Below are 15,504 nucleotides of genomic sequence, written 5' to 3' on the forward strand. Positions count from 1 at the left end.
CCTCCACTTGATGTCTCACCTGACTCCATCTATGAGTACTTCTTCGGTCATCCTAGACCAGATGACCTAGATGAGTTGGATGTTGACTTTCCCACTTTTGCTGCCCTACGACTATCTGCTCTGACTATATTCTTTTTAAGATAGTCACAAACTGTATTCTTCCAATTACATCCAAACCTCTTGCTGAGATCCGACCCTATCATTGTTTGATGCTTTATGGGTTACGTCGGCGTCTCGACTTTGACATTATGTCCAGCATCTACTCTTCGATCATTTCATATTCTCGGCCCAGCGGCTCCACTGTTTATATGCCTTATGGGCATATAATTACTGATTGGCTCGAGACCCTTCAGGTTGATGTGTCTAAGGGTAGGGTAGTCAAAATGGTCAGGCAGGATTGCCGACTTGGGAAACGGGCATTTTCCAAGTCTGGCATCATTGGACAAAATGGGGGTGTTCAGTGGAAGGATGGGAGAGTTTTGGGTGAGTTACCACGGGGACCTCCACGACAGGTTGCTCCTGTTGCTGCTCCTCCTGCTGCTGCTGACGATGGAGAGGACGATCCTGATCTGCGCTGGCAGATCGCCGAGCTGGAGAGCCGTTTTGATCGGCATGATGAGATGATATCCGCTGAGCTGGATGGCTTGCGTATTCGGATAGACCAGCGCTATGATGACCTGCGCGGGCATATCGACCAGCGTTTCGATGATGTGCGCAGTCATCAGGTGGTGACACAGCAGTTGCTACTCGGATGGATGGCACGCTACCCGCCTCCGCAGTCTTACCCAGGCTATCCATCCTCCAGCGTGCCGCCTCAGGATTTCACCCCTCCTGCCGATGATGGTGATGTTCCTCAGTGTGAGGATGTTGATTGATACAGTTTGTTTGTTGACTGTCTGTATTTTGGATGTTATTTGTTAGTCTTTATGACTGACCTGGATGTTTGCACTTCTGATGCTACTCATGTATTTATGGTACTCAGTTTTATATTTACTTGCTCTTTATTATATTTCATTTTCTATCTGTTATTAATATGCTGTTCACTTACATGTCTTGTTTGTCTTTTATTTCCTTATTACTTTCTTATAATACACTTAGAGGGAATTCTCAGTGATTTAAGAACCAGACAGTAAGGGTTAAGGGGGAGTTCTTTAAGTTATCTTACCTTATTCGCACCTTTTCGGTGTTTGACAAAGGGGGAGAAGATAACTAAATTTAGATGAATGCAAATGTGAAGACCCTCACATAGTGTTGTATCCGTCTTAGGGGGAGGGTCTTGATTCCCCTAAAATTATGAAAATTTGAACAATTCTGATCTAAACTTAAATCGTGTTGTCAAACAACAAAAAGGGGGAGATTGTTGATACAGTCTGACCTGGCTGTTGTTTTGATGTTGACACTGATTTAAGTTTGTATCAGATAGTGTTTAAACTCAGAATGACTACTGATCGAGGTTGATCAGTTGGGAGGGAAAGTCCTGGTGAGTGAAGCCAGGCAAGGGGAATCCAGATGGGTCAAGACATCTGGTGAAAAGTCCAAGCAGGGAGCTTGGCACGGGAAAAGTCCAAGTATGGTGACTTGGCACGGAATGGTCAGAGAGGGCTCGGTAGCTCGTTCTCTGGACCGGACGAAGTCGGAGAGGGCTCGGTAGCTCGTTCTCCGGACTAGGTCAGAGAGGGCTCGGTAGCTCGTTCTCTGGACCGGACGAAGTCGGAGAGGGCTCGGTAGCTCGTTCTCCGGATTAAGTCAGAAAGAGGACTTTCAATGGCACATTGGATCGGTCGTTAGACCGATCCAGACACAAGAATCAGTGGATCGGTCGGCAGACCGATCCAGTGAAACTAAGTTCCACGGATCGGTCTGATGACCGATCAGATGACACTCAGTAGCACACTGAGTGAAATCTGATCGGTCTGCAGACCGATAACACTCAGTAGCACACTGAGTGCAATCTGATCGGTCAGAGAGACCGATCAGGAGAAGAGCCTGCAGAAGAAAGAAAGAGGTGGATCGGTCTGTGGACCGATCCACCCTCAATCTGATCGGTCTACCGACCGGTCAGAGAACACTCAGTAGCACACTGAGTGCAATCTGATCGGTCAGGGAGACCGATCAGGAGAAGAGACTGCAAAGAAAGAAAAGAGGTGGATCGGTCTGTGGACCGATCCACACTCAATCTGATCGGTCACTATGACCGATCAGAATGGCCTCAGACCGATCAGGCTATTGCCTGATCGGTCCAAGGCACTGTGATCGGTCTGGTGACCGATCCACACACTCTGATTTGTTCGTTGTATCAACGATTCCTTCACTGCTTTTGATATATCTCATTCATTTATGTGATGTAATCCTCTGTGCTGTTAGCTTTTGAGTTTACAGATTAACAGGTATCATTCCAAGCCTAATTTCAAATTAAGTTCGTAAGAGGAATGCGACAAATGGTCTTTCTGTTGGTTTCAGCGGCGCATGGTGCATTTCAGGCATCAACGGATACTGCTGTGATCTGGCTGCGATCTGCTTGACTCCTGGGGATTGGTTCGAGCTCAGAAGACGCTAGTGTTGACTGTGATATCATTGGTGTGAGTTCAGAGAATCAGAGAAGGAGGAAAAGGGATTGGCTGCAGCGCTGATTTACGCAGTTTGGACCAGATTTGTGACAGCAGAGATCAGGTTTTGAGAAGCAGTAAAAACAGCGAGAGGGGAACAAGAACACAACAACGAAAGAAAGCTTGAAAGAAAAGTGTGTGCTGTTGTGCGAAGTTCTTGAGCTCTCGGGTGAACTGCGATCTCGATTTTCTGCTACTAATTCTCGCGTGGTTGTAAGCATTTCCATTCTCCTTTGCCACCGAGTTTCTGTAAGTCTCGTGCTTTAAATTAGATATTTCTTGAGACTTTGTGGGAAGGTTACTCCACCTAGAAGGAGGATCTTTAGCCGGAATTCTTCCGGGGTGCGATCTACCGAAGATCAAGGAGTCGTCCACCTTACGGACACGCCGAGGAGTAGGGGCAAGTTATCCCCGAACCTCGTAAATCTGTGTATCAGTGTTTGTGTGTTTGTTTTTGTTTCGTTTTAGTTTGTTTATTCCGCTGCGCTAACTAGTGTCTGTGTAGAACTCTTTGCTTAAGTTTTTAAAGAGGCTATTCACTCCCCTCTAGCCATCTAAAATCCCAACAATCTCCAAGTCATCCGACCGGAGCTTGCCGTTCTTCAAGATACTACGTCGAACCACCAAATTTGAATGGGACGAGGAGTCCAACCGGGCGTTCGAAGAACTGAAGGAGCACCTCGATTCATTGCCTGTGTTGGCTAAGCTAACTGTCGGCGAGCCACTCAGAATTTATTTATCCTTGACTGAGCATGCGGTCGGCTCAGCACTAGTTAGGTTGAACGGCGAGGAGCAGCCGGTGCATGCACTTCTTGAGTCATATATTGAAAGACGCTGAATCCCACTACACAGATCTTGAGAAGTTGGCTTACGCATTGGTACTCACCGTTCGGAGGCTTTGCCCGTACTTTCTCGGCCACTCCATCATCGTAATGACCAATAGTCCCTTGGGGAGGGTGCTGCTGAATCCAGAAGCATCTAGTCGACTAATCAAATGGACTACGGAGCTCAGAGAGTTCAACATCTAATACCAGCCCCGAACGGCCATCAAGGCGCAGTCTTTGGCGGATTTTGTCACTGAGGTACACAATCCTGAGTCTGAAGTCATTTGGAAAATATATGTGGATGGTTCATCTACTCGGCAAGGGAGTGGGGTCGGTATATTGCTCATCTCCCCCAGGAAAAGTGGGCGATTAATTTGAGTGTCTCAATCGATCGGGCGATCAATTGAGACGGGTATTATCGCAAGTAGAAGCTCGCTGAATCGATCATCCGATCGATTCACCTAGACTTGGATCGATTAGTGGATCGATTCAAAGGCTTTTTCTGTGAGCAGAAGCTCATGGAATCGATCAGGTGATCGATTGAGTAAGTGTCAATCGATTGAGCCCCAACCCAATCGATTGAAAAGACTGATTTTGGCTGAAAAAGTTCAATTTCAGCACTTTAAGTCATTTTTAGCTTCTTTAACCACTCCTAACCCCTTGAAACACATTTGTATACATTTAGGGAGAGTTTTCATGATCAAAACAAGGATGGTTTGGTTAAGGAAGACTAAGTTGAAGTTTAGGTTGAGGTTTAGTTTCAATATTAGATTTTTGAACCTTAAAACTTTAATTTTTGGGTATCCTAAAGGTTTAGGGATTCCAAGTCATTATTGATGCAATCACATAAATTTGAAGCATGTTTTTAAGGGGAGCTACTCTTTAAAAACATGGAAATATTTTTCCGAAACCATTGAAGGTGGTAAATTTTTCGTTTGGAAAAATGCTCAAGGTTGAGTATTGGGGAACAATAGAAGATTGAATTTCTTCATTGTAGAAAAGGAGTATGCTCAAGCTTGAGCATTGAATATAATGAAGGGTATGAGACCTTCATTGTAAGTGTACAGTTGGTTAATGCTCAAGGGTTAGCATTGACGACAATGAAGGGTATGAGACCTTCATTGTGGTGTTATGAACAATGAATGAGGTTGTGAACAACGTTGAGTAACTCTTCAGGGGGAGAGTTTTTTATATGTACCAATAGGGGGAGAATGGAGTTTAAGTTAGGCCTTCATTATCCAATGGGGGAGTTTGCCCTCTTGGAAAGGGAGAGAATGAAGGGACCTTCATTTGCATGAAGAAAGAGTTGATTAGCCTAACTTAAAGGTATTTTCAAACATCAAAAAAGGAGAGATTGTTGATGCAATATCCCTAGGTCAAGGTTGATCTGGTTGACTAAGCTTGAGTTGGCTCAAGTTTGAGTCTTGATGTTTGGGTTTTGATGTTTGACAAAACATGGAGATTGCAGATGTAATCGTCCAATTGGAGAGATTGCTGGTACAATTCCCCTCTGGTCAAGAACTGACCAGTTAGATGTGAAGAAGAGTCAAGTAGATCAAAGGGTTGACCGGATACTTGACTAGAAAAGTCCTAACTGGAGGTTAGGTAGGTAAAAGTCATGGTGAGTGAAGTCAAACAGTTGGGAAATCTTGGTGAGTGAAGTTATTTGAAAGACCTAGTGAGTGAAGCTAAGCAGTTGGAAAATCCTGATAAGTGAAGCCAAGTGAAAGACCTAGTGAGTTAAGCTAGGCAGGTGAAAGTTCTAATGAGTGAAGTCGGGCAGTGACAAAATCCTAGTGAGTGAAGCCAGCTGAAAACCCTAGTGAGTGAAGCTAGGTGAAAGTCGTGGTGAGTGAAGCCAGGTAGATGAAAAGTCCTAGTGACTGAAGTTAGGTAGATGGAAAGACCTGGTGAGTGAAGCCAGACACATGGAGATTCAGGTAGGTCAAGGTTGACCGGATACCTAGTGTTGGGAAGTCCAAGTGGGTTAAAGGATTGACCGGACACTTGGTGAAGAAGTCCCAGCAGGTCAAGGTTGACCGGATGCTAGGCATGAGGAGTTCCAACAAGTCACGATTGGCCGGATGTTGAAATTGGGGATCCTAAACTTGATTTAAGCAAGTCAAAGGGAGGTCAATCGATCAACCAATTGATTGGACCATAGTCCAATCGATTAGTTGATTGATTGGTTGTGTGCGCGAATGAAAGTTGGCCTAATCGATCAGCCGATCGATTAAGAGCTTATATCGCGCAAACAGAATACTTCCCAATCGATCAACCGATCGATTGGGCACCGCCGATCGATCGATCGATTGGGGGTTATTTCTCGCGCGTGGATGCGAGAGAGGCTGAATCGATTAGCTGATCGATTCAAGACTCCCCAATCGATCAACCGATCGATTGGGATGTGACTATTGTGCAGGTAGCGAGCGATGGAAGGCTGGAATGACACGGATCTGACGTGGTAATCAATTGGGAGCATGCCCAATCGATTGGGAGCCCTAGAAGAGTGAAGTATATAGTCGTTGGCGAGCTTCTTCTCTGCAGTGCTTTTTCCCCGACACACATGATTCTCTTTGACGATCTTTTCGCCAGTTCTTGAAGCTCCTTGGGGATAAGTGCTGGTGCACTTCCAAGAGTCAAGAGGTGATCTACATCAACAAGAGCAAGCAAGAAAAGAGTTTTATTTATACACTTGTGTATTTTCTTCTTGTTTGAGTGCATCTTGTTGTGAGGAGATTGTACGAGGTTTTTCCACCTCCGGTAGTTACCGAAAAGGAGAGTTTTCTTAGTGGCTGTGTGTGTGAGGGTCGGATCCTTAGATTAGTCACCTTTTCTTGAGGTGGATACCAAGTAAATCCTAACGTTAGTGTTGTGAGTGTGCTTTGTGTGTATTTTCGCTACAGTTCATCATCACAAAGCAAGCAACCGAAGCGCGACGAGCTATTCACCCCTTCTAGCTACAATCGATCCTAACACAAGACACTTATACGAGCTTCTACACATCCAAACAGCTTTCCGACTGATCCGAGCTCCTGCTACGACTCTGCTGTGAAGCTGTTACGTCCGACGATTGTTCCGAGGACTTCAGATAGCGGCCGACAAACCAACATCGACACACAAACAAGTCATTTCGATCCTTACGTGCCAACAACAAATTTTATTATTGTAGTTAAATTCTGTAAATAGAAAATGTAGTCTGTTTCATTTTTCCGATCTTTCTCTGTACTCGTTTTTCTCTTCCGGAGGTACCGGAAGAGGTTATTAGTGGATTATCCATCGATAGGTCCGCGAGACCTAGGTCTTGGAGTAGGAGTCGCCGAAGGCTCCGAACCAAGTAAAATCGCCTGGGTTTTCTCGTGTTCTTTATTTTCATTTTCTTATTTCTTTTTCTACTACATATATTTTGATTTCAAAATCGAAAAAATGATTTTTTGAAAACCACATGATCTCCCCCTCTCTCTCCTCATGTGTGTATCGATCCAATAGATATTGTAATTAAACAATTAAAATGACTTATTCTTACTTTTGAAGAGTATATATAGAGAGTTTGGATTTGATAATGTCATGATGGAAGCTAAATAAATGACAGAAGAAATGGATATTAAACCTATGTTCAAAGAAAAATGCATTATCTGAAGAATGAAATAATTTGATGAAAGTAGTAGTGAAGATGTGATACAATCAGTTGAAGAATTTTTTTAGAATTAATTATTTTCTCTTCTTAATGGATCAAATTATTTTTTTCACTAAAAACTCGATTTGAGCAATTTTATGAGTATGAAAAAACATTCGATTTTTTGTTCAATCTAGAGAGTTTAAAGTTAATTTAATTTACTACTAATGAGAACCTTATGAAATCTTGTAAAAATTTTGAAGAAACTTTGAAATATAATGGAGGTGATCTGTATATAAAGTTATCAATTTTGAAATAATTTTTACTGCTGAAAGTAAAAAAGGAAATAATTGAACATCTTAATTATATAAGTTTAATTGATATTTTTTAGCTAAAATAATAGGACACGTTGTATTCAAAATATTATTGGTAATATTTAGCTTTTATTTGATTATCTTTTACAATATTAAATATTATTGAACTCTATATTTTACTTTTACATGTTGTAAGCTCACTAAAAAATAACCCTATATTGTACTTTTGTAGCTAAAATAAAAGTAAGATGTATTGTATTAAATAATTATTGATAATATATTTTTATTATATTTTAAAATATTCATATTATTAAACTTTTATTTTAGTATACATTGTGTAGGCTCGTTAAAAAATTTTGATTACACATTGATAGGAGGATCATATTTTTAAATGTATATGACTTTTTAAGATAAATAACAATAAAATGTTGTAAGGATGTCTTTTTTTTAACTTCAACTCATACTATCAAAATCTTAAGTACGACATTGTCTAACTCATTTCTAAATACTTCAGAGTCTAAATATTTCATTTTTATCATTTTAAAAAATCAATATCATTATTATTTAAGTTATGATATTGATTTTTTAAAGGCGAGTATCAGTGTTATTAGTGTTTAAGCTGTGATATTAATTTTTAAAAATTAATTCCATAATAATGTTAAATTTAAACTGTAGTGTTTCAACAATTAATATCGAACTAATTTTTTATTTTTTTTATTATTTTCATTAATAAAATCAGTCCTCTTTACTTATTTTAATTTTTTATAATTAGACGTGCCATTTGAAAAATTACCGAAAAATATGCCGAATTTCAGAAATTTCCTTGTTTCTTTTAAATTTTTAATTCCGTTTTCCCATCCGAATTCTGACGCGAAGGAATCAACGTGACGTCGCGGTGACACCGCCCTATCGAAGTCTGAACCGGTGCGGTCTGACTCCGCTCGTCCTTCCGGTCAGAATTTAATCGCAGAAAGCGTGGGTTGAAAGTCGGTTCGATCTGCGCGGGGCCGCTCGACTCCGCGGCGAATCGTTCGCCGTCGATGGGCCATCCTAAGGCCTCGCCTGGCCTCCGGAAGCGTCCAGCGGTAGCGGGCCCCGTGGCTGACAGCCCTTAGTCGGAGGCCGTAGGGCGGAGATTCCGCTCGTGATAGAAGCAAACAGAGAGCGGCAGCAGCGCTCTCCTCCTCCCTAAGCAGGCAGACACCCGCCGTCCTACATCAACCCGATTGACGGCCAGGATCATGTAATTGCCGCCGCATCGACGGGAATTGCTTGGCTTCGGTGTAATGAAAGGACGGATTTAAAAGGAGCTAGCGGCCGCGCCGCTCCAATTGGGCTTATTTAGCCCGTGACGTCCGCGAGATTCCTCTCTCTCTCCTCTCGATCTCGTCTTCTTATCTCTCGATCACACTTTCGCTCGCTCGCTCGCTTCCGTTTTCTTCGTGGCGACACGAAGCCGTCCACTTCGATCTGCACTCGGTTCGCTCCGTTCTCTTGTAAGTCCTCGTGAGCTAAGGCGACCTGATTGAATTTTTGCGCGATCGCACATAAATCTATGGAATGTGGATCTGGGACTGAACGTTTGATTTCTTAGCCTACGATTGAGTTTGATTTTCTCTTTTTGATTGATCTTACTCTTGATTTCTTGTTTTGCCACGCGGTAGAATTCGTCTGGATTATATTTGTGCATTTTGCTCTATTTGTTCTTGCGCTAATAGATCTTGTATACAGCAGTTTGTTGCTGTTTGATATTATGAGAATCGACCGGTATTTGGCACAGAGAACGTGATTTAGTCAGGTATTGAAAATCGATTTGATCGGATCCTGTGCTGTCGAATGGAATTTCTGTTGTAAGATGAATTTGGTGGAGAGTCGTTCCTGTTTAGATGCTTTCAGTGCGCAAGGGCACTCGTTGCCCTTTTGTATTTAATAAATTGCAATACACTCGAGAGTATAATTACTTTTTAAAACAATTTCACTGAGGCTGCACAAACTCGATGGTTTTTTATGGATAAAAAATGAACCCTTTTCTGGCTGATTATTTGCCGCAATGACACTTGCACTGAAATGTTCGCCCTTTTAAGCTTCTACATCAGTATTTGCATTCAGTTTGTACTTTTACCTCTACTGAAATGGCATGACACCTTCAATATTTAAATTGTTTTTTTTATAATTATTTTGTTTTTTGATTATTATTATTCTTATTCTTATTATTATTTTGCAATTCTATGAATTGATACTGCTGGAATATTAAAAATGGCAAACCATTTTAGTCTAATTAATAAAAAAATAATCTAATTGTGCATTATTAGATGAATTAATTTTATTTGATAACTTAGTTTAATTTCATTCCATCTTGGTAAAGGTCTATGCATATTTATAACTATATTCTTGTGCATTTTCAGCTGGTGGTTCATAGTTGGGTAGAAATTTCTCAAGCTTGACACCAATCTTTAGGTGCCATTCTGATGCATTTTCAGCTGATAAAGGTTTGAATGAGTAGAAAATTCTCAAGCGTGACACCACTCTATTAGGCACTATATTGGAGCATTTTCCACTGGCAGATAGTAAATACTTATATCCAATGATTATGTACGAGCAAGATTCTGAAATTCATCGCTGGGGTCTCGATTTTCTTAATTGTGACCTGTTTTCTGTTACTCCATACTGTGGAGTCAACACCCAACATGATCCTGATTTCTATGATAATAATTACGTTGGGCATACTGAGATTGGTACAGAATGTACGACTGTCGAGTATGATGAGATTATGGCACATGCTCTTCAGGAAGAACTTTCTCAACTTGCTGTTGCTGAAGCTTCAGGCTCTACTCATGCAGAAGATGAATGCTTGCAAGTATCAGGTCTTACACAAGATTGGTTTAGACCCTATACCAAAAATTACATTTCAGGTTAGAGGATGACTATATAGTTGGTGATGATATAAATATTAACACGAACTTCTCATGGTGATTTTTCATCTTTAATCAGGGAATGAGAGTAATCATGATGATGAGGAGGATATAGAACCCACCAGCTCATGTTCTAGTCCTGGGGAGAACTCTAATGAAGAGGAGCAATGGACATTAGAATTAACGGATGAATACTTGGAGATTGATGGTGAAGTTGGTAAAAGGTTGAATCAAATGATCTCAATTCCTGTAAGTTACATAATTTATTAGGTAAATTTGTAGAAGCATTAAACCTAGAATAACAATCACTAGTCTGCACCATATGATTGTTTGTTTTTATCCTTGCTGAATTCAAGGGTGTGATTTCACAAATGCAATTGCATAAATGAATTTTCAATTTGTAGTCTATTTAATAACAAGCAGAAGCTGCAGCATCAATTAACAACTAAGATGATGCTTGAACATAATTTCAGTGAAAATAAAGCTGGGCATGAGTTTTCAATTGAAAATTTTTAGATAGCATTTACTTAATATTTAGTTACAGTTGTTTAGCCATTATGGTATTTGAATTCTGGGTCAGTGCCCTATCCTTGGTTGATTGTGAATGAAGACACTAGTAAACCACTAGTGATTGCCCCTCATTGATTTTGTTCATTATTTGTTAAGATTTCATTTTTTTTTCATCAAAGAAATCAAACACTTATTAATGGAAAAAACTTGCCATTTTCCTCTTTTACTTGTTATGAGCCTTCATAGTTATTGAATCTTGGCCTTTTCAGCATGTTCCTAGAATTAATGGCGAAATTCCGTCAGTTGATGAAGCCACATCGGATCATCAAAGGCTTATAGACAGGTACTCCTAATTTGAAACAATACTTAGATGAAGCTCATTGCAATAGCTATCAAACTACACTCATCCATATACCTTATGATGAACAATATTCCATGCATGGTTCTTGGAACATGTAACTACTGGATTTCCGTACATACTTCCTGGAACATTATATAATTATGAACTTTTTCTCTTCTTCCTTGACATTATTGTTTTATTTTATTTTTCCAATTTCAGGTTACAAATGTATGATTTGGTTGAGCTGAAGGTCCAAGGAGATGGAAACTGTCAGGTTAATACTGGAATCATTGTTCTTCCAATAATTCATTGTAGGTGCAGTTGACTGGAACCATTTTTTGCATATATATATTAAAGAGTTAATCTGGCACACAAGTTAGTAACAGCAACAGTTTGCTTGTTTGCTGGCCATTAAATTGCATTGCAAGGAGAGTTTAATAAGGCTGATCATACGTTCTTTGTTATCATTCAGCATATACTTTTATGTTCTTGCAATCCTTTCATCTTACCATTTAGTAAAAAGGTGCCACCGCCTCTTTTTTAATGGAATTGACATGGGTTCAAATTTGCATCCTCTAGTTCCGAGCATTATCTGATCAATTCTATCGGTCACCAGAGCACCACAAATTTGTGAGGCAGCAAGTTATTAACCAGGTCAATTCTCTTATTTTTCAATAATAAATTTTGGTATTTTGATCTGCTACTCCATGTTTCACTGTCTCAATTTGTATGCTCTATTTTTTTCCAGCTTAAATCTCACCCCGAATACTACGAAGGATATGTACCGATGGAGTATTGTGACTATCTTAAAAAGCTGTCAAAGTAATCTATGTTGATTAGGCTTAGTCCTCATTCCAAAATGTTGCATAAGTGAACACATAAGTAGTTCATGTAGTTATTTCTCTTATCGTTTTCATTATTGTACCAGAAGCGGGGAGTGGGGTGATCATGTCACTTTACAAGCTGCTGCAGATTGGGTACTTTTTCACATTCTATTATCTTATTTGTTATTCCGTTTAACCATCTGTTTCTGGATTTGCTGTATCTGATTTTCTTCATCCTTGCAACAGTGAAATCCTGATGAATGTAAACTATTATTTTATTAGTGGGAAGGGAAACTCATGGCTTGGTTTTTCATTTAGTATAATGCGTATGGATCAACAACCTCTGCCATACTAGTTGTTTTTAAGGCTGTAGAACCTGTATAATGGATTTACTGATGCATGGTGAAACCGTTATTATTCAGATAAATCTTCTAGATAGTTTTTGCAGTGTGTAATATAAACCAAGTGATCTGAGTCTGTCATTAAGGAGAGCTTCTATTGCTGCAAAATTTATGTTTCTGTCTGTTTTTTTAGTGTATATTAAGCACAATTGGCAAAGTTATTTTTTCCATGCAATCTTTTAAACTGAAAAGCTTTTTGATTAATTGCTCTAGCTATGATAATAATGTTGTTATCCTTCCACCGCTCTCTTGAGAGTTTGTCTCAATCTAGATAGTTTAGTTGGTTAAGTCTGCTTTTCTCCATGCAAATTGGATGGCATAGAGTCAGACTATCTGTTGCTTTCATTCCTTTGTCTATAATACTTCTAATGAATGGTCTTCTTTTGTAGTATGGGGTCAAAATTTTTGTAATAACATCATTTAAGGACACTTGCTACATAGAGATTCTTCCAAACACTCAGAAGTCCAAAAGAGGTATGTGCCTATGTTTTTTGATGGAAAGCTTTAGTGAAATTTATCCCATTTTTAGCCAAAGAGACATTTCTATAAATTATTCAAATAAATAATCAGAATTGTTGAAATATATATTGATTAATGTGTAAATATATTCCTTTTAGCTTGTTCGAGTCAGTTCTGGGTTCTCTATTCAGCTAGTGAATGAGTGACTCAGAGCTTTTCCAACTCTATATATACATCTATGTCGATTAATTTTTATTGTTGTAATAGTTATGTAGTTGGGTCGCCTAATATGTATACTGGTGACCTAGAATTTTTATTGAATTTATAGCTATGGTTTCCACTTTATTTGTTTAGAGCAATGCAATTAACGGTTCCATCCAATGCAGTAATCTTCTTGAGCTTCTGGGCTGAGGTGCACTACAACTCGATATATCCCGAAGGGGGTAAGTGATTCGTCTTTGGTGGTATATTTCTCTTTAGCTATTGAAACTTGATCTAACTGTATCTTATCCCAACTGGAAATGAACAAACATCTTTTCTCATCCCTGTTTATCTCTCTTCAGATCTCCCTCCCTCGGATTCAGATATAAAAAAGAAAAAACGATGGTGGCAGTTCAGGAATAAGCATTAGATGAACATACCGTGGTCTTCTGTTCCTGGGAAATTGCAATTCAATGACGAAACTTATCGAATCGGATATGGATCGTTGCTTTCAATACTCGTATCAGATACTCTGTTGATGTTATCCTCTTCCAAATGATTCATGGTATATGAAAAATATGGCATTAGTCCACGAAAAGCTTATTGTTTCATCAGGATTTCAAGGGGATGCAGTTAGCTTATCATGCCTGCATGTTCAAGTTCCATTTGAAAAAAATGGAAATAGACATAAAATTATATCATTAATTTTAAAAACTTACTTATATATATGAGGTTGCTTGAAATGCTAAACCGAGTGGTACTTTTGAGTCGATTGACCCAGTTTGAGATCTCGAACTTATTAATTGGGCAATCCCACTATTTGTTTTAATCACTAAATTGGAAGCCAATAATAAAAAGCTTTCAATTGATTTCACTCACTTATATTATTGTATAGGTGGAGGTTGATCAATATTTAAAATTGTAAAATTTTTAAAATATGCATTTAACTTTCAGATTTAGTAAAGGAACGTATTTATTTTTTTCATTTTACTCACCTAGTTATTATGATGTTGGATTTTAAAAAATAACAACAATGTGATATTTATTTAAAAATACATTATCATAGTGATGCTAGTTTTAAGTTTATACAACACCAAAATATAGATTTTTGAAAATTAACATTACAATAATATTAATTTTTAAAATATAGTATCCAGTGGTTAGTGATTAGTAGGAGTAAAATAAGAAATAAGTGTATTATTTAACCTCGGGAGACTCAAGACCCATAGGATTTTGTTGAGTAGCATCTTAACGAGGTATGCCTATTATTAATTTTTGAATCAATTTATCTCGCATGATTCTAATAATAATCTAACATATTTTGTTTTTTTACAGGATTTTGATATCTTATAGGATTTTGATAGTTTGTAGGTCTTTGTGTATTGTTTTTGGATAGTTTATTGTGTTAATTTATATCCATTTGGATAATAAATTTGATTATTTGTGTATAAATTGTAATGAGTCTGTGAATGTATAGTTTAATGAAGTAGTTGTTTGTGTATGCACTGTAAATGTTTGCTTATAATGCAATCAAATGTAAACATAATTTGTTATAAGTTAAATGTTTGCTTATAATGCAATCAAATGTAAACATAATTTGTTATAAGTTGTAGCGATATGAAAAATATAAACAGGGTAATTATAAATTTAAAGTAGAATTTGTTAATAATTTTATAGTTTAGCGATAAAATTAAAGATTTCGTCGGTAATTATTAACATAATTTAATTTTTCATCTATAATTATCGTAATAATTACTAACATAATTTAATTTTTCATCTATAATTATCGTAATAGGAACAGTATAAATTTATGATAGTTACCTACAAAATTCACTATTTCGTCAGTGATTACTGATGAAATTTAGAATTTCGTCGGTAATTAGTATTACGGGAATAAGTTTTTATTCACTAATTACCTACAACATCATGACTTCCGTTAATATTTACCAACGGAATCCTAATATCGTAGCTAAATTTATAAACGGAAACGTTAACTTCCGTCGATAAATATCAACGGAACACTAGTTCCGTAGTTAAATTTATGGATGGGAATACTAATTTCGTAGCTAAATATACCGATGAAAATTATAATTCTATCGATATATTTAACTACGAAAACTTATTTTATCACTAGATAATGACAGAAAGTAAATTTCATTAGTAAACCATCTACAATCAAATCTATATCAATTATCATGTTTTCATCATAATTTTATTACTAAATCCATATATTGATCGAATAGCAATGAAAATTCCCGTCGTCAATACAATTTTTTTAGTGCGAAATCTAACAACCATTTTAAGATTTAAGCGAAGATCGACTGTAGCAATTTGGAAAAATAAACTCCTTTGATAAATATAAAAAAAATTATATATGTTTTTTTTTAAGAATTTCGTGATGGTAAGCGTACTCTCAATTGCCATTGATTTTAAGTTTTTTTTTTCTTTTTAGAATTTCACTAATTATTCGGATCTCGACTAAAAAAAAAATCATTCG

The 15,504-nt window shown here is 37.9% G+C and overlaps 1 protein-coding gene across 3 annotated transcripts; it reads left to right on the forward strand.

Moving 5' to 3' along the window:
- The first annotated feature begins 8,464 nt into the window (after nucleotides 1-8,464).
- Nucleotides 8,465-13,735, forward strand: LOC121969590 (OVARIAN TUMOR DOMAIN-containing deubiquitinating enzyme 12-like). 3 transcript variants are annotated; one of them, XM_042519768.1, is made up of 12 exons: nucleotides 8,465-8,856; nucleotides 9,092-9,158; nucleotides 9,766-10,272; nucleotides 10,352-10,521; nucleotides 11,052-11,125; nucleotides 11,342-11,396; nucleotides 11,702-11,776; nucleotides 11,871-11,944; nucleotides 12,051-12,099; nucleotides 12,737-12,821; nucleotides 13,193-13,249; nucleotides 13,370-13,735. In XM_042519768.1, the coding sequence occupies exons 3-12, from the start codon at nucleotides 9,945-9,947 to the stop codon at nucleotides 13,435-13,437; spliced, it is 1,035 nt and encodes a 344-aa protein (XP_042375702.1). In that variant the 5' UTR covers nucleotides 8,465-8,856; nucleotides 9,092-9,158; nucleotides 9,766-9,944; the 3' UTR covers nucleotides 13,438-13,735. The 3 variants fall into 3 exon arrangements, with proteins under 3 accessions (XP_042375702.1, XP_042375703.1, XP_042375701.1); XM_042519769.1 differs by having other exon boundaries at nucleotides 9,095-9,158; XM_042519767.1 differs by lacking the exon at nucleotides 9,092-9,158.
- Nucleotides 13,736-15,504: the final 1,769 nt, after the last annotated feature.

Source organism: Zingiber officinale, chromosome 4A (assembly GCF_018446385.1).
Source record: "Zingiber officinale cultivar Zhangliang chromosome 4A, Zo_v1.1, whole genome shotgun sequence".
Classification (NCBI taxonomy): domain Eukaryota; kingdom Viridiplantae; phylum Streptophyta; class Magnoliopsida; order Zingiberales; family Zingiberaceae; genus Zingiber; species Zingiber officinale.

Bases quoted from the DNA above. Each gene is read 5' to 3' on its own strand.
- LOC121969590 (XM_042519768.1), top strand. From the start codon at position 9,945: ATGATTATGTACGAGCAAGATTCTGAAATTCATCGCTGGGGTCTCGAT. The intron at 10,522-11,051 runs GTAAGTTACATA...TGGCCTTTTCAG, and splicing joins ATCAAATGATCTCAATTCCT to CATGTTCCTAGAATTAATGG. The intron at 11,777-11,870 runs GTCAATTCTCTT...ATTTTTTTCCAG, and splicing joins GGCAGCAAGTTATTAACCAG to CTTAAATCTCACCCCGAATA.